Here is a 19377-nt window from a genome sequence, read left to right as displayed (position 1 = left end):
TCTGTTAAGTGGGGGAAAGGTAGGAACAAGGCTGCCCTTTACTAAGTGGGAGAGAGAAGCAGCAAAAATGACATTCCAAGCAATATGGGCTTTATTATGAAAGTGTATCCTCAGCTTTTTAATATTGCCAATAAAGTTTGCATTATTTGTCCAAAAATCCACAAGAGGATAGAAAGAAAACCAAACCAACCAAACAAACAAACAAAAAAACCCAAATGAATAGAGTCCAAAACTACGACACTTGAATTTTGAATAACTGAAACTAAATAGAGTGCACAAAACCTTCACTGAACCACTGGAAATCTGATATTCCAGCACACATTGTTTAGAACTACAGCCTAGGCAAAATCTAATGAAAAATAAGAAATGGAACAGAAATATACTGAAGTTTTTTATACCACAGCTTTGAGGACTTTGGTATTTAGCAAAAAGTACCACCATTCTTCTTTACTGTGCAGTACCCATTACACAGCAGCCTACCTACAGTTCATGTTCCAGAGCCACTTAACACAGCCAGGCTCCATAGAAAAGGGCTCTTTTAAAGACAGTTAATTCAGGTTCTCCATCTTAGTTCTCCAGATCACATAGAGCAAACTGCCAGCTGATCTAGAACATATAAGGAATATCTGGATGGAATAATTAGTAATAGAATGGCAATAGTTCTACACATATCCCTCCAAATACTTCTTTGTGCCCCAGCAAAACCTGTGCTTCCAGGAGGCTTTTCAGAGAAAGCAGTATCAATAATCAGCTATTTCTACATCACCTGGAGACATTCCAGAATGAGCTGAATTTTTGTACCTTTGAATTTTTAAACAGACTGTTGCAAGTAAGAATAAGCATAGATGTCAATTGTTATGGATAAAATATGAATATTTGAATGGCACAGGCTTAAAACTTTGATTTCTCTCCTCACTTCCACTTCTGGCTTATAATTTCCAATCATGCTTACATCACTGTGCATAAGTGACACATTGATTGTGATTATCAAATCTTGCAGATTCATAAAAGGGAGAGGAGAAAAAGCACCACTAGGGGGCACATCCAACTTTAGCAAAGTGACTGCAAGGCTGGCGCCTTCATTCCATGAATTATGTCATTCCAGGTCAGCAGCAGAGGCTCCAAGTTTGCAAAGGCAAAACAACCACACTTACAAGTATTTCTAGTTGAACTGAACAGTAGCTGCCCAGTTACACGGATTTCCATTTCTTTGGTTTCTATAAGAAGAAATGCGTCTTAGGAACAATGATATTGTATGCAACCTTGAATCACAAGAGTTATGCCATCTGTTTTATACTGAGTACTGCAAAATATTCATTGCATGTACTATCCTGGACTATGCACCTGCATCCAGTGCCTTGATGTACTGTAAAAAAGTATCAGCTTCCCCACACACCTAACTCCAGCTGCAATTCTAAGAGATGCAAATGCTGCAAGACCATAGCTGTACCCAGAATTCCCTATCTACTGATTAACAGGGTGATATACCATTTGTTCTGGTCTTCACACTATGTTGTTTCTCATTCTCTTTGGCGAAGTGATGACTCACAACCAGCTAGTGGCTGTATCAGGTCTTCCAGAATACCCTTTTCCATCACCTTCCATTTTAAATGATAGAGATTCTGAAAACAGCAAGTTATGCACCTACAGTCCACCCAAGATCCCAACACTTAAGAGACAGAAAAAGAAAAAAAGAAAAAAATGAGAAAAAAAAAACCTAGAAATAAAAAAAGAAACTTCAGATAGACGGTTTATGTAGGACAGCTAGAAGACTGACATCAGAATCAAGTATCACGCTGTGATGCAGTCCACCCTGACATTTCCACATACAGTGGGCTGTGAAAGCTGGAGAAGAGTCAGCACAGCTGAAAACCTTCAGGGTTATTTTGCATAGGACTATGCAAATTCTTCATGAATCTGAGGACTCCAGATCAGGGCTACTGGCTTATCAATTTTCACCAGCACTAAAATATACATAGCTAACCTTAGAAGACATCATTTTATTTTTAAAAATACTGCTGAACAAGCGGTTGAATAAAATCAATCACTTGCTCAAGGGATTTTTAAGAGACGAGTTTCCCTAATTATTGTCAGATATGCAGGTCAACAAAAAAGAAAGATTAATTTCTGAATGAATGGAATAACTGTGCTGTTTAAACATCACTTGGAAAGATAGATTGTAAACTAAAGCATCCCAGTGCTCAGGTTTGTGAAATAATAGGAAAATGCAGGATGCATTCACAGTCAAGGAACTGTATGCATCCCCATCTGCCTGCTGATGGCATGCGGCAAAACTGTCTCCAGACCACATCTTCTCGTCACTTACACCTTGATAGAAAGGATGCGTTCCTTCTTGCCCAGCTGTGTCTTTGTACTGATTTAATGCAATACAAAGAACAGAGTATGGTGTTTACACCAGCAACCTTAGGTCACAGAACAAACTGACATTAGCAAAAAAAGTCCAGTCAGCTTTATTTTGTGTGAGACTCGGTGCTGCCATCTCACCTGCTCACTGATATGTGCTATGCCCCTTGTTATGTTGCAGTATTTTGGGTTTTTTTAGTTTTCCATCAGGGGCACTAAGAATCAAGAAAATGTCACCTTGCCAATGAAAAGCATTCTTAAGATCTGCAGTAGTGCCCAGTTCTTGGGAGAAGCTTCATACAAGTTCCCTCTCACAAAACACCTGCCAGGAATCTGCATTTCTTGGCTCAATATATCATAACTGTTCCCCACCCTGAATGGGTGCATCACTGTGCACCACAGCAGAGAACCAAGAATTCAAAAAGCCTCTCACTCCTACAGTGTATGTGCTCAAAGCCACTCATTGTGCTATATCCATTCCCTCCTCAGTCTTCACACTGGTATATATAAATCAAAGGTGGCAGTTACAGCGTTATTTCTTCTATGCCTTCCCATTTCCTCTCTTTTCAAATCCTTACTCATGCACAGATACAGAAGCTGTAATGTAGCTATGTATATGTATATATGCGCCTTTCAACCTAACAAGATTGGATGGATGGATCACAGTCTATCAATGCTTTGTGAAAACATGGTGAAAGCACACCCTGGTTATGCATGGCTTTGTAATGCAATGGTTATATATGCTTTACAAAACAACACAGAGACATTTAGGGAAGACCTCATCCCAGAAAGACCACAGCATCCAGCACATATTAAAAGCAATTACCGAGAAAGGAAAGCTGCTGAAAGAAAAGCCAACTTTATAGGATGTATGCATGTTTTGTCTGTTTATACATATCAGTGCTATAATTTTAATTTCTATTAAGAAATTCTAGAGAACAAAAAAAAAAAATGCAGAACACTTAACGAACTTATTTCCTCTCAGAGATTATTCACTGACATTTAATACTAGTGTCTATTGATTTCTTAATCACGTCTTAACAACTGATTCCCAGCTAGTTACACCTCAAAATTTCACTGCTGCCTTTTTCAAAATGTTCACAAATTTATACCCAAGACTTACCAAAAATACTCTCTAGTGACTTTTTTATCATTGTATTTTTACTTTCATTTTTGGGTTGTTTAACATCAAAAACTTACTCTGAAGCACTTCCTCACCTACATTTTCTATAGCAGTATGAGACAAGTTTCAAGGACAATGTTCAGTGTCTGAAATAGGTAATGAATACTCTGTCTAGACAGGAGATGCAGACAAGACTGTTCATCTTCTCTCAGTTCTGCCATCTGCTTTCAGCTTTGATAGTAAGCTGAATAATTGTAAATGTCTGCATTTTTTACGTTAAAAAAATACAAATTTGCTTTGTCTAAATAAGGAACAAAATTAAAAATGCTGCTAGTATCTATTTAACAATTAGATCACTATTGTACAGATGGTTAAATGCCAGGAAAAAGCCAGGAGCTATTTCACATTCTTACACAGCACATAAGAGTATCAGTATAGATAACACTGTTCATGTTATACTCACCTGGTGTAGCTTCTGCCAAAATTCAGGTCCATCCTCCATTTTTCTTAAGCTTGGTGGAACGTACCAAAAACAAACATTTGCGTACTCCGGCTAAACAAGAAAACAAGTGAATGCTTATGAAATAAAACCAATGTGGCAGGAACACATATTACAGCTCATCAACAAGTTCTGTCTTATTTGAAGCAGAGGGAAGCTTTTGAGATTACACTTTCTTTAGTCCTCCTTCTCCAGTTCATCTTTTGTTTCCCTTATTTGAAAAAAAGAAATATTTTTTATCATTATCCACTACTGCCAGAAAATGGAATTCTACTGGGACTCATTTCTTAAGACATACCTACTTAATATTGCCTTGCTAAAAAATTTCATTGGGGGAAAAAAACCAACAAAACCAGTGTAAGAGAGGCATAAAGAGCTAACATGTGGATTTCAAAACTCTGTTTCATCTTTAAAGTTACTATTTTTTCTTTTTTAGTGTTCTTTTTAAAATAGAAATTTCCTATGATGCATTTCACATAAAACACACAAACCCATTATTTTTGGCACTGCTTAGCACTTGCACACCTAGTCAGTTTTCTACTCAACCATGCCAGTTCCCTCTTAGATCATATGACATGCAGCACACTATGTAGTTTTGGAGTTAATGCTGGTCATCTCAGATCCTGCTTTTGTTTTTTTTAATAAATCTCAGGATGCTCTATTTAATACATGCCATATACTGGAAAGCTCTTGTCCGATGTCTAAGCAGGTCCTTCGAGCAAATCTCTGCTTCCCTCCTGTGCAATGTTTCATTTAAACTCAGTGGAGAGTAAACTGCAAACCTCCTGACAGGAAGAATGGATGTTCATCATACATTATAAAAGAAAGCATTTTGTTTCATGAGGTTTCCATTTTGTCTATAATTGAAAAAAGGCTCCTGGCAGACCATTCCAGAATGTGACTAAAGAATCTGACTAAATTTCAAGCTAATTTGGAACAAATTTTATTCTTTTTTCTTTTTCTTTTATTTTTTTACCTGTACAGATAACAATAGCATGAGGAGTAGATTTGTGTTCCAATCCTATCCAATACGACCACAACAACATTCAGTTAATCTTGACCTATATCATTTGCAATGCAGTATTTAACTGGGTTCTAAATCACAACCTGGATTATAAACTAACACACCCCCTTCCTCCGACACACCATCCTCATTAGTATGGTTGAATGAAAAAAAAAGAAGTTAAAAGGAATCTTGATAGATGGATCACACCATCACTTCATCCCACTGAATGCGGCTGCTCTTACAACGGAGGCAGACCCTGAATGAGAGGAGCCCACCAGCTGAGATGTTCTCTTTCATGAAAGGGCACTGGGAACTGCTCATATCATTTTCTGCCTCGCTTCAAAGAATGCATTAAATACAATTTAATCATCAAGGAGAATATTGTTGTCAGCAGGAACAGAACTGCAAACCTGCCACCTGCTGTCATTGAATGAAATAAAGCTCAGCACTTGAAGTCCCATTTCTTTCCCCAAAGTGCCTGCACTGAGTACATACAAACACAGATCCTGAAGAGGCAGTGATTTCCTCATGAACACAAGCATGAGATGACTGTTGGAGGTTTTATTCTAAAACTGTTTAAAATCAGATGGCAGGATGAAGCAGATGGCATATATTACCATATTGCCGCTGCCTATATTGCCTACTTGGTTGTCTCTGTTTCCTTTCACACATCAGATACTTCATCCCCCTCTGAAAATACTGTTCATCCTAGAAAATCCCAAGTACACTTCACTATTGCTTCTCATCTTGTCACAGTTCTCATCCAAGCAGGTAAGCAGTTATACCACAGAGGAGTTCAAGATGACATGTGCATGTGTGGTATTTCCAGGCTGCAGAGCGGTTCTCATTACAGGACTTTCTCTGTGTGCACCAGAGGATCACCTTCCCAAGATTCTTGTCTGAAGTCCAATTTCCTTTCATAAAGGGCTCATTTAACTGCCCCTCGCTGACTTTCCTCAAATTCCCACTGCTTGTGCTCCTGAAAACTTCTTTCTAACCTTTGCCCAACCTCCTTCTCATAGCCTATACCATAACGTTCTTTCCAATCTCATTCTCCATCAAGTTGTCCTGTTTCTGAACGAACTAAACAGTCTATGCTCTCATCAACATCTTTCACAGCTCCATTAGAACTAGCCTTATTGCCAGTCCCTTCAATAATGGAGAAGGGAGAGTTTTTTAATGAACATGCCATTTTAGTAAACCAATCAAGCACTGTTTCCCAGCATTCTTCGCTGCATATACAGTTTCCCAGTATGCGCTTTCAAACCAGCAGTTTTCGAAGTTAAAGGAAGAAGTTTAAGTTCTACGAGAGGTTTTAAATATATTTTATATTTCATATTAATTCTAGTCTAACCTGGAATGCTCATTGCATCAGCAAATGTAAACCAAATCCGCATCTTAACATTTGTTGTTTTCCATGGTATTCACCCAGCTGTCTTTCACATGCACACACTTCCAACAAGGCAGATGACAGGCCTTTTTCATGCCCTCTCCCCCTTTTCCATCCCAGATATTAACCTCAGTAAGCAAATAGCTGGGGATAGGCTCAAAAATGAAAACCTTTAGCCCTGCTCACTATCCTTTAAGCAAAACCACCATCAGATATTAAGCTGACAGGTACAGCAGTGATGAAAATAAACAACTTTTTCATAGTTTTTAGGAAGACGGTTGTAGAAATGGTGTTAAGGGGGAGGAAAAATGGACTTCAAAGATGAAAAGTCCATTTTAGGATCAAAATAGTCTGATTATTCTTCCAGCACACAACCTTATCTGTAAATCTGGCAGGCACTACCTTTTTATAGTCAGACTCCACTTTCACAGAAAAACGCTCCACTTATACACCCTGAGGTAATACAGGACCAGAAGCTATGATAATGGGCAGACTGGTGGTAGGGAATACAGAACATATGTGTTCAAACACATCTGTGCATCACAGCTTATTGAATTAAACACTTCAAATGTAAAGTGGCATTTGGCTAAAAAGAAGAAAGCCAAACAGTACACGAGAAGCCACAGTAATACCCTTTCAGTTCCATTTTCAATTACCTCCAAAAGAAGCTGAAATCCTTCTCTTTTCTTAATTTCTTCTACAAGATATCTGTAATTAAAAACACAAGAATTTACAACATACAACAATACAATACATAAAGGCAAGAAAAAAGGCCTTGAACACACACTTTTTTTTTTTTTACTTTTTTTTTTTTTTTACCCCTTTTCTTTCCCAAATCTCCTTGAAGAAACTGCAGTTAAACCTCATTTCTACCTGCTGTGAAAATATAGTAACTATCAGCTCCTGGAAACAAATGAAAGCTATAGTAAGCCAAGGAGCACTGAGGAGAGGCCAAATTTTGTCCTCAGGCACAGATTTTCAATGGAGCTGCATGGCACAAATTGATCCTATTTACAACAGGCTGTGAATGTTCCTGATGCAAATTTCCATTGACGTTTTCCACAAATTCCTCAGCCTCTTTCCCTCAAGTGCTGATGCTGTGCTGCTGTCTTATTCCCTACTCACTCTTACATCTCTTGCACTATGACTATTGTCACCAGGGTCCTGTAGCTTCGCCCAGAACTTTAGTTTCCATCAGTTTTAATGCTACTGTCCTTGTTCCATATTTTATATAACAATGTGCATTTCCATTCAATGAGACACTTCACAATAATTCCTGGCCATCTTTTTCTAACAAGGTACTAACATAGACTGGAAAAGGGGAAGGGGAAGGGGAGGGGAAAGGGAAAGGGAAAGAAGGGAAAAAGGAAAAAGGAAAAGGAAAAGGAAAAAGGAAAAAGGAAAAGGGAAATAGGAAAAAGGAAAAGGAAAAAGGAAAAGGAAAAAGGAAAAGGAAAGGAAGGTAAACGGAAAGGAAAGGGGAAAGGGAAGGAAAAGGAAAAGGAAAAGGAAAAGGAAAAGGAAAAGGAAAAGGAAAAGGAAAAGGAAAAGGAAAAGGAAAAGGAAAAGGAAAAGGAAAAGGAAAAGGAAAAGGGAAAAGGAAAAAGGAAAAAGAAAGGAAGGGAAAGGGAAACGGAAAGGGAAGGGAAGGGAAGAGAAAGGGAAAGGGAAAGGGAAAGGGAAAGGGAAAGGGAAAGGGAAAGGGAAAGGGAAAGGGAAAGGGAAAGGGAAAGGGAAAGGGAAAGGGAAAGGGAAAGGGAAAGGGAAAGGGAAAGGGAAAGGGAAAGGGAAAGGGAAAGGAAATTTACACCCTGAAATCTGCCTTCACGAGGACACTGCCAGCACAGCTGTATTTGCAAAGACTGAGGTGCAGCAGAAACAGGTTGGCTAGGGAAAGAGTAAACAACACTCTAGATGGTACGATGTTTTCCAAACTGAGCATGGGGACTTGCCTCATTGTTTATCATTAACAAGTAGTGTGCATATGACTCATTACCTCTTAGCACATATTCCCATAAAATGACTGCTGTGACAAAGTGCCAGTTCCCAGCAGCACAGCTCTATGACTTGCACTGAACTGTGCATGGCTGAGATGTTTCTCTTCATTGTAAGAAGTCTGGGATCTGAGTCTTTTCTGCCATGACCATTCAGACCCTGCTGTTTGTTATCTGGCTGTTAATGCTCACGCTACTCTTTAGGTTGAAAGTGAGGCATACTGAAAGGCAAGCATGAGGATAGCTCATGGCTCTCATACTGGACTCTGATGGATATCACTCATCATCTCTACCTGGACACTGAGCCACTGACCACATTCTCTGGGTACAATCTTGCAACCAGTTCTCGTCCATTGAATAGTCTGCCCATCAAATCCATATCTTTCCATTTTGGAGAGAAAGATGTGGGGGATCGTGTCAAAGGCCAGACAGATCACACTGTTCACCCAATCCCCACCTTCCAATCCATCTAGTTGAGGAGTGTGTAAAGAACAGTTTCTTGTGATGACTGGGACAAAGAAGTTTAGTACTTCAGCCTACTCCTTGTCTGTTTTACCAGCCTGTAAAGAAGTCTGTATTGCTCACTAGAGGGGCAGTACACCTCAGTATGCCTTCTTGGACTTTCCTTTTCTGATTGATGTACCAGCAGAATCCTTTCTTATTCTTCTTTGCACCTCTTACCAAGTTCAGTTGCAGCTGGGCCTTGGCCTTACTGATCTCATCCCTACACAGTCTAGCAGCATCATCTCAGGATACCTGTCTCTGGTTCCACTGCCTGTGCATTTTCTTCTTGCTCTCCAGTTTGACCAGCAGGTCCCAGTTCAGCCATGTTGTCTCTTGCTTTCCTTTCCTGACATCCTGTACCTCAAGATGAAGACTCTTGTGCACTAAGGAAAACAGATCTGCTAGCTCTGCTCTACTCTATTCCCTTATCCTTGAGGACAGAGCTTTTTATTGGTTGACTCCCTGAAGACCTGGAAATTGGCTTTCCCATGGTTTAGCACTCTGATTTTACTCCTCATCCCAAATCCCTCATAAGTGTGAAGTCCACCACCTCATGATCACTACAGACCAGGCAGCCTTCAATCCTAATGCCAGCAATCAATTCACTTGCACTGGTGAGCAACAAACCCAGTACTGCATCCCTCAGTGGGGCTGTCTATTACTTGGCTCAATAATTTATCCTTGATGCATTTTAGGAGCCTTCTAGATTGCCTACACCTCACAGTACTACTTTTCCAGCAGACATCGAGGTGGCTGATGTCTCCCAGAAGGATAAGACACTCCTGTAGCTGGAAAAAGAAGCTTTCATCAACAGGTTCTGCCTGATCAGGTAGCCTGTAGTAGACATCAACCACAAGGCTCCCTCTTTTGCCTCTGTCTCTCCCACCCACAGGCCTTTGACTTGCTTGTGGTCATTCTTCATAGTCAGCTTTTCCCACTCTATTTCTTTTTTTGATGTAGAGGGCAACACCTCCCTCCCTTCTTCCTCACCTGTCCCTTATGAACAGCCTGGAGCCATTGATAGCCACAGTCCAGTCATGGGAATCATTCTACCAGGTTTCAATGACAGCAACTATATTATGGTTTTCTAGTAACATGGTGCCTTCCAAATCCAGGCTACATGCACTGGTGTGGAGGCACTTCAGATAAGTAACCAGCCTTGTCACCTTCTTGGTAGATATGTCCTTAATTCCTTTGAATTCCTTTGAAGTCTCTCAAGTTCCCTTGAGTCTTCTCCTGTTGCTTCAGCTATACCTGTCTCGTTGTCCTAAGATTTCAAGTGTGTTGCAGTGTTGCCAGCACATTTCAGGGCAGTAGGCTGAGGGCCCCCACTAGCCTAGTTATGTCACCCTATATCTTATCACAGGCAGGCTTGCTATTATTGCCCTCCTCCTTTAAACATAGTTTAAAGCCCTGCCAATGAGCCCTGCTGGTCTGAGTCTGTACTGAGTCTGTAATTCATTTGATGGCAGTGGAGTAATTTACTCTGCATCTTTCCATGGCTGACATTCGAATTTTATTACTACATTTGCAGAATGTCAGAAGGACCTCTCAGAGAGGACTGGCATGCACAGAGAAGTGCTATTTGCCATGATTAAACCTTACGGAAAATGTGGGGTGGGAATCTGCAGTGAAAGCAGACGTCTGTTAGAATCAGGTGTCATTAAAAGAAGAAAAAGGCAAAAAAAAACTTCAATATGCTGAAGTATAAAGTGCAGAGTTGGGAAGAGTTATATCTAATATATTAAGGTAATCTATTATATTGAAAACACGATTCACCTCCAAAACAAGAAGAAATTAATGGAATAGCCAGTAAGTAAAATTTGATGCAACAGAAGTACATGACTGCAATTACCTTAAAACCTTTACAATTCTAGCTATCCACAATAAACAAATCTTGCTCTCAAGTTGTGCAGCCAATGTACCAATTCCAGAATTAATCCAGGTCTTTGTTCAAGAACTGAAATACTATCTTAGTAATATCAAAGTAAAATCTACCTTAACAAATCAGGAGAAAGACTGCACAGCTGTTGAGTAGTTAAAAAACCTGGCATTGTGCCCAGCAAACCTGATGCCTCAGCTGCAAAGTGCCCATGTACATGCAAACTCAAGATAGCAATGCAGTTACTATGAAGAATATACTTCATCAGATAATGACTAAGAATTAATTTTCTTCTTCAAACAACAGAAAAATAAGAAGCAAAACAAATCCCGGTCACTCTTTAGAAGTGAATTCAGCTTAAAAGCTGAACCCTAACATTTAAAGAAAATATCGATCCCAGAGAAGTCATTAATCACTCTACACTCAAGTCAGATGACTTTGGCCAGTGACCTTCATAAGGCTGAATTCTCCTACTGATAGTGAAATGAACTACAGACTCTGTACAAATGTAGACCAGTACAATGCTTCAGAACAAATACAAGGTGCAATCTAATCAAAAGATTTTAAGGACACATAATCAGTAAATTAATTAGTAGCTTTGAAGAAATCAGAGAGAATACAGCAAAAGCTCAACTGGGTTTTTCTGGTTTTTGTTCTCTCTACTGCTTACTAATCCACTCTGGGTTTAAGTCATGGATGTTTCAACTTCTCCTTTAAGTGACTTTGTTAAAGAGACACTATTCCTCTAATTTTCAGTAAACATTAAGTTCCTATAAACTTTGTAGCTTATATTAAAAATAAAATGGCAATATGATATGGATGACTGCCTTTAAATACTAATGATTTCCAAAAAAGTGCATAGGTAGCCCAGGAATGGGTGAACATTTCAGTATAGCTTATCCTGTGCACGTTCTGAATAAGCTCAGTACTTCAAGTGAATTGTTTTTAATGGGCCATTATGTTATTTCAATATTATCTCTTCTATAAGAAGACAAAATAACTGGAGTACAGGAGTCTATTCCCAGGAACTGAGACATCATCACCACTTTAGAAAATACATTCTAGCAAGAATTTTATGGAATTCACGTGTGGAATCCAGTTCTGTAAGCAGTAAAGTTGAAAAAAAAAAAAAAAAACCAACCAAAAAAACCCACAAAAAAAACATTAACCAACCACTACAAAAGAACGATACATTTCATCTCCTAAATGAACATACTATAAGCACTGAGAATTTCAGTAAACATATGAAAAAAGTAAACATGCATTACCTCAAAGCAATCTGCCTCTGCTTTCTTATAGCTCTACTTCCTAATGTTAGCAAGGTCCTTATATGAATTTCCCCACAAACAACACTGGCACTCTGTTTCCTCAGTTGCAAGGAATTAAGTAGACAGAAGAATGGCAAATTTACCTCTTGCTACACACAGCTCAGAACCTGGCACACAGTGTTCGTTTTACATTAATACCAGAACATACAGTTATGAGTTAGAAGAGGGAGGGAATGCTGGTAAGCATTGTCCTATGCCTAGATCTTATATCATAAATGTTAAACAAAGTAGATTGAGAGATGAATTCACTTTTTCTTTTTTTTTAACCAACACCTATCCCTATTGTTAAAAGGAACAATTACTATTGAATATTTTAGCAAATTTAATCACACTAATTATTACTTCTCTTGCTACTAGTCCCATCCTCGTGTTATGTAGAAACAAAAAGGGAAAAGTGTAACAGTTTGGTCTGTTTCAAGTTGAGAAGTGTCAGTATTGTCAGGATTTCAGTCAATGAAAAAGACTACTTAAAATCGTGAGGAGGTACCTAGCCAAAGCCAGTGCTCTGTTCACTCTCTCCTCGAGGCCTGTGGTTCCCAATGCTTTCCACATGAGCCAGAATTTGAATGCATCCGGACGTCTGCTGCACTGAATGGACTTGTCGCCAGTGTCATAGCTGACATCATAGAACTTGTCCTGCTGGAACAGGTACGCAGCCTTGGCAGAGTAACACTTCTTCAGGAGACCCTATTGGATACAGAGGTTTAGACTGCTGATAAGAAAGTATTAAAACTTTTTATTCTCACAAGCCAAATCCTTTTCCCCTGCCTGAACCAACCATTCAGTAAAAAAGAAATGTACGTGCAGGACACCATTCACTGCTGTTTTAGAATGCTGGATGTGCCTGAACCCACTGAAGTCAGTGCTGACCACAAGAAAATATTGCAGGTTGAAGAGCAATTCTGTCTCGAATCTAAAGAAATAGCAGGTGGGTACCATAGAAACAGCTGCCCCAAGACATAAACATATTGGGAAGACAGAGAAAGGGAAGCCTGCAATCACTACTATAACCTGTAGGTCAAAAGAACAGACTGAAGAGTTCCTTACACTTTCACAAATGGCTCAATATATTTCTTCTTTCCTCAAAGGCCTAAGAGCTTTACACATGGCACAGTTAGTTGTGCGTGAAGAATGTTTTAGCCCCAAACCTAAAGGTTTAGCTTTTAGCAGTAGACAGCCTCTGAGGACTTAGTATTTGTTATCCGACAGATTCAGTGGAAATACTAGTGACAGATTAGTGTAATGCCAATTTTCGTCTCCCTTCACAGATGAGACAATTTGAAAATAGAAAGTAATTTAGTGTACCTTAATTAAGGATTGTTAATGAAATTGTTTTTAGGTAGCAGTCTCCAGCCTCCAACTTCTAAGAGGCTGTCTAGGCAGAGATGACCAGCAGAAAACAGACAAAAATAAATGAGCAAGAACAAAGAACAATGCTGCAAAAAAAGCAAGCAAAGAGGCCATTAGAGGTTTAAAGGTGCAAGAGAGGAAAAGAAGCAAAAGAGCGGCCACTGACAGAAGAAAGAAAAGTATGGAGGAGAGCTAGCAGAAAGAAAGATGAGCAGAGATGATGATGGCCCTGCAAGAAGCCCAGGAAACAAGCAGGGTCATAGATTTGTAAAGTATATTACATGTGGGTGAATAAAAACATCTCTAAGATAATACTAGGATAGAAATTCAGGTGAGGTTAAAAATATGGCTACAGCATCTGACTGAAATCAGATGTCTATGTATGGGAACCAGAAACCCTCCGTACAACAGAGAACAATATACAGAAGTGAAGAACACGGCAAAATATGCTACACTATTTAGCAAACAGCATGATTCATTTTTTTAATTGAGAATCAGTCATCAGTTTGAACCAACTGAACCAACTTCAGCCATTTCTCTGCTTTGGCTGCAAGTCTGAATTTCAAATGGTGGTAGCTGACATCACTTTTCAAGAAAGTATGATATTCTTGTAACAGAGGTACAGTTTTTAATCTGTTGCAATACATGGCTGGTAACTTTAGAAATAAGAAAAAACATAAAGAAACAAACAAAAAAACCCCATAAACAAGAGAAACTCTGCATGTCTATTCCAATAGCACGAAGGGAGAAAAACAACTTAAGAAATCTTCTCCACTGCTTCTGCAGGGATTCAACTTTCTGTTACTGTCATGCTTTCCTGGTGCTTCCAAATCTGACAGCACATGCTGGTGTGATGGTCAATTTCTATCTGTTTATCTTACTACTAGTACAATACACTCAAGAAATCCTGCTGCTCTCTCCAGAGGCAAGTACAGTAAAAGTGCTGGAATATCACTGGACCAGACAGGAGAAAAAAAAACCAAAACAAAAATTAATGTCTTGTGTGAGGGAAAGGGATTATGCCAGACCAATGCAAGAAGCAAGGTAGAGGAGCAAGGGAAAAGTTGCAAGATAGGGTGTGGGACTGAAGGAAGCAAAAAACAAAAAAGAATCCAAGATAAATTTTCTGTTCAAGAAAGCAGATCCTCTGCAATCACTTCTGCTGCAAAAGCAAAAAGCTCAGACATGCTGAGCACATTAAATGTCATCTCTGTTTTCCCGGTGAAATGAAGGAAAAGTATAGAAGAATTGAAAGACAATGTATGCTTTCTAATTCAGCACTGTCATTCCCAAGATGACATCTGTGATTGTCCACGCAGTAACTGAGCTGCTACATCAGCTCAGAAGAATCTCAAACATTTTGTTAGAACTGTCTTATTTGCAAGTTTGAGATTCTTCCTTTCTTCAGCATCTTTTATCTGTTTCTGCCCTTTGATCAGAACTAATTATAGTGCTCTGTCTTACACTAAGGCTGTTAAAAGTTTTGGAAAATGGAAATGTACTTTCATAAAGGCCCAAGTCTACAATAACTTTCTAAGAGCTTTTGGTTTTGATTAAGTCTACAGATAGTTGTTGCATGTTATAATTAATGGCAGATAAATAGTCATTGATATCAAAACCAATACATACAAGCTCCAGTTCCTAACAGTACATAATTCAAAACATCTTTTTCTCACTGAACACACTTATCTACTGCACATCTTCTGATCTCTTTCCATTTCCATTGCCAGCAATAAATAAATTTTAATTGTTAACACAACATGAGTAGCTTTTTCTCCCAAGACAAATATCTCCCTGATTTCATTTGTCTAAAGCAAGAAGGACAATCTTTTGAATGGCATACTTGAAAATTATCAAAAGCAGGGCACTACAAAAGGCCATTCCTGTAATTCACTACAAGAGGTGAGAACAAGCTCTCAGTGGTATCAACCCCAAATAGAAATCAAGGGAAACAGAATGCTTCCCGCAGCTGCTCCAGAAAAGAAATCAGTGAATTAGATATCTTTCTGACATTGCTAATGATGAGAAAGAGATTACACTGTAGGTATGCCTAGCAGAATCAATCAATAACATCCTGTGCTAAACTGGGACTTCATTAGCTACATTCTTTTAGATTCTATTTTTAAGTAATAAGTGAAAATTCTGTTCATTCCCCAGAATGGATTACTAATTATCTAACCTAGATCTAAAGAGCCACAGAACTTTGGCATTTGTAATAAACATTTGTTCTCTATATATATGATGATAATAATCACGTTTATATAGATTACAGCAAGGATCCAAAGACCTGAAGGGCTTTATTTGGAGTAACTGTGAGGTTTTAAGGGATTATGCAGAACCTAAGGCTGATTCATAGCATTTGAAGAATATACAAGTACAAAGTACACTCACTGAATTTTTCAGAGTATCAGTCCCTCTAGTTCTGTGCTTAAACAATCACTGCAGGTCATACCAGAGCAATACAAGTGTGTTCTGGGAAAATATATTTTGTCGCAAAAGTGATGAAATTTACTCAGGTTATGGCAGTGAAGAATTGATAGTTGTGAATTTCTTGAGTGATTCAAGCGCTGAAAAATTATTGTCACTGATCTGATCTTTTTCAGAGAATTAAACAATCTCTCTTTCACTTTGGTGAAAACACTTATTTCTTCTAATCAAGTCAAACACATATTTCTTATTTTATCTCTGCCTTCTTGGAAAACCACTCCAATTTTGCTTCATGTAGGCTGGAAGATTTCTTTACTCAACATTTCCCTGTATTTTATCATCTAAAAAAATCTGTATATGAATTTAGGTACAATATTTCATTCTAATAAATTAGCTGCAATGTCTTCAGATTATTAGCACTGCTAAAAAATATAGCTTCACTGATGCTATGGGGCAAAAAGAGAAGTGATGATGATAATAATAATAATAATAAACGCCAAGCAAACCAGTTAGTATTGCTGTTGTTAGTAGGAAACTAGGATGTTACTATTTTATTATTCTTTATTATTCTTTCTCAAGATCATCAAGATCAAGTAAAAAACAAAGTAAAATACAAAGCCTTTACTAAAAAAAAATAAAAATAAAAATTAAAAAAAATAAAAATAAATAAATAAATTAATTAAAATGAAGACCCAAAGGCCCATATAAAATCCCCAACTCCAATGCTAATATTATCTTCAGTTTCCAAATAGACCTTTAATCAAATGGGCAGTCAAGCCAACAAAAAATTCCTTAATGAGACCTTCAAAGGGAGCTAAGGCTTGATACAAAAGCAGGACTTAATGTCAGTGATTAACATTTTGCTGGTCTGACTTCTTGAGGAATTCATCATTTCAGAAAGTAACCTCTTGAGACTACTTGAACATTTACTAGCAGAGCAATTTGTGCTAAATTCTTCCAGCTCCCACCTCAGCATCCTACTCAGAGTGAGGGGATTATGTTTGTATTTATATGTGGGCTTCATCCGTGACAATAGACAGACAAGTAATTTAGGAGCAATAGAAAAAGATTCAAAATAAGAAGTGGAAACACATCCTTCCCTATTCTTACTGATGAGCAAATAGCATTCTTAATGGTTAAATAAGAGACTGGATTCAACTCCCTGCTATGGATTTGGTATAGAGGGAATCAAAGTGAAGCAAAGTCCTTCTGGTAAAGTGTCTTAAATATGCATTTCATTTTTCTGAGAGACTGATAAGAAAGTACCCCAAATTAGCACACACTCATGTTTGTATACAAAGATGGCATTGCTTCATATGCAAAATATTTAAATGTCACTTTTCAAGGAGTTAAACACAGAGTAAAACCTTCTCTTTCACTTTCTGTACCATGTCACATAGTGCTATAGAATCAGTAATTACTTTTGTGGTTTCATCTCTCAACTGCCTAGGATTGATCTCTACAAGTACTTCTGACACAACACTGCATAGCTGTGATTTAGAAGTGGAATAGGAGTGCTCTAGCAGATACTACACTCTATGGAAGAATACAAAGGCTGCCAAAGGTCTGGAGTTGGAACAGTCTTTGTAAAGTGACTCTAAATGCCAAGGTTACTGATAAAATATTTCACTCTTCTTCATTTATTTACTTCTCTTCCAGATAAGTTTCCAGTATACGGCCTTAGTGTAATCATTACCTGAAGCTACATCTATCTATGTACCAGGCCTAATTAGTTAAAAATCCAGGGCTGAGGTCTTCCCAAGCCTGCAACTTAGAGACTACATTAACCTTAGTCAATAACTCTATTATGCTTTTTCAATCCAGAATAAAGATAAAATAATGGACAGGTAGTCCTGGAACCTGTTATCCCCTTTAATCCCACAGACTCCAGCCTAAAGAAATGAGGAGTCACACGTCTTGCTATTCTGTCATGTCTCATCCATAACTTAGAATTAATTGCTCCAAGAGAGCACTGATTAGTATCTACACTCTTTAGACCTCATCTGTTCTTACTACCAGGAGTTAGTAATCAGTTACATGGACAGATAACTCACAGCTGAATAGAAACCATCAGCTGTTTTGACAGAGGCTTTTAAAACTAACTTACAAACCATGACCACAAAATAGTGATGCAAACCTCAGGGACTTCATATTCTCACCATGTTCAGTCACTGATAAAGCTAAGCACAAGCTAAAACTCTCATGGTAGACAATGTATATTAGCTTTTCCAGGGCTGAATTTGCAGTGGTACTTTAAATAATCATTTACTGTTTTCTTTATTAGGACAGAAGAATTCCATAAAGATACAGCAGATACATCACATTGCATACTCAAGTAACTTTTGTACCACTTGACATCAGAGCTTTATTCCCTGCTAGATCTTTTAACTATTCAGTTTTTGGAAAGCCTAGATTAGCATAGTGCTAAAGGGAACACTCATAGATTTGAGAAAAAAGGCTCAGCATCTTTTACACATATACTCCCTTTCTCACTCTGCTGAACCCATGCAAGGAGATGCAAAGAGCAGTTCTGCCTGATGGCACTCTTTAAACAATACACAGTACTACTGCAGCCCCAATGGTTATGACTATTCTAAAGCCTTTGACAAGCTTGGTGTTTAAGTGCTGCAGACCCACCCAACAAAACACTCAATTCTAAATGTAAATCATATACAGAAGCTAACTAAGAAGGGCACCAACTGCAAAGTTCGACCAGTGATGTGTACAGTGACTTGTATCAGTTTGGTTATGCTCTCTTAATCACTCTTCATTCATTTACTGGTGAAACTGAAAATAGTATCAGTTAGCATCATTCAGCCTTTGCACTGCAGTGTAGTAAAACTGACTCACAATTGTTTTCTTTTTATCTCCATGTCTGCCTTACAGCAATGATATTCTACCACATTTTAAAAGGAGAAGGAAAAAAATATATATATATGGGACTTACAGAGTTGTCTTTCACCAGAAGAGCACAGCACTGAATTCCTGCCAACAGCATTTTATGGGGATTCCAGGCAACAGAATCTGCCCTATAAATTTATAAAAGAAGAAAGGAGAGAAGGCACAGAAATTGCACCTTTTTTTTTCCCTCCCACACACCCACAGGTTCAGCAGTCTCTCAAAGTAATAATAAGACTATTTCAGAAAACACAGCTTTCATGGAGTACATTAGGCCACATTTGTCCATCTCAGTCCCTGATAAGAGTGACCATGAAGTAAAACTGCCTTACCTTTGGATACCATGAAGAAGTTTGCGATGCTTCCTCGATATCAAAGCTGAGCCACCCCAAGAAGCCTGTTGGAAAATTTACAGAACCAAGACAATGTTATTGTTATAAATAGTACACTCTGATAATGCTTCATTTAATGATTACTTGCCATATTTTATCTGATTTTAAATTTAGCTTACTACATAGTCAGTGGGCTAAATTTTGTCTTCAGCCTCACCTACTGACAAGAAAGATAACTGCTTGGAGTTATGCCTAAAATAGAGGAGTTGATGTTTTTTTC

General features: G+C 38.3%; 1 protein-coding gene across 2 annotated transcripts in view; it reads right to left on the bottom strand.

Annotated features, from left to right (window-relative positions):
* GADL1 (GAD like acidic amino acid decarboxylase 1) overlaps nucleotides 1-19377 on the bottom strand; it is an 87683-nt gene that overhangs the window by 30202 nt on the left and 38104 nt on the right. For both annotated transcript variants that reach the window (XM_085538316.1, XM_015854006.3), the window contains 5 exons: nucleotides 19098-19162; nucleotides 18815-18896; nucleotides 12578-12777; nucleotides 7039-7090; nucleotides 3951-4040 (listed from right to left, as the gene is read on the bottom strand). In XM_085538316.1, coding sequence (XP_085394442.1) covers nucleotides 3951-4040; nucleotides 7039-7090; nucleotides 12578-12777; nucleotides 18815-18896; nucleotides 19098-19162 — 489 coding nt within the window. The remainder of the gene's footprint in view (nucleotides 1-3950; nucleotides 4041-7038; nucleotides 7091-12577; nucleotides 12778-18814; nucleotides 18897-19097; nucleotides 19163-19377) is intronic.

Source organism: Coturnix japonica, chromosome 2 (genome assembly GCF_054131305.1).
Source record: "Coturnix japonica strain WE chromosome 2, WE-NBRP24, whole genome shotgun sequence".
Lineage (NCBI taxonomy): Eukaryota > Metazoa > Chordata > Aves > Galliformes > Phasianidae > Coturnix > Coturnix japonica.
The sequence above is the reverse complement of the archived record's forward strand: the minus strand, read 5'-3'. Positions and strand labels throughout refer to the sequence as shown.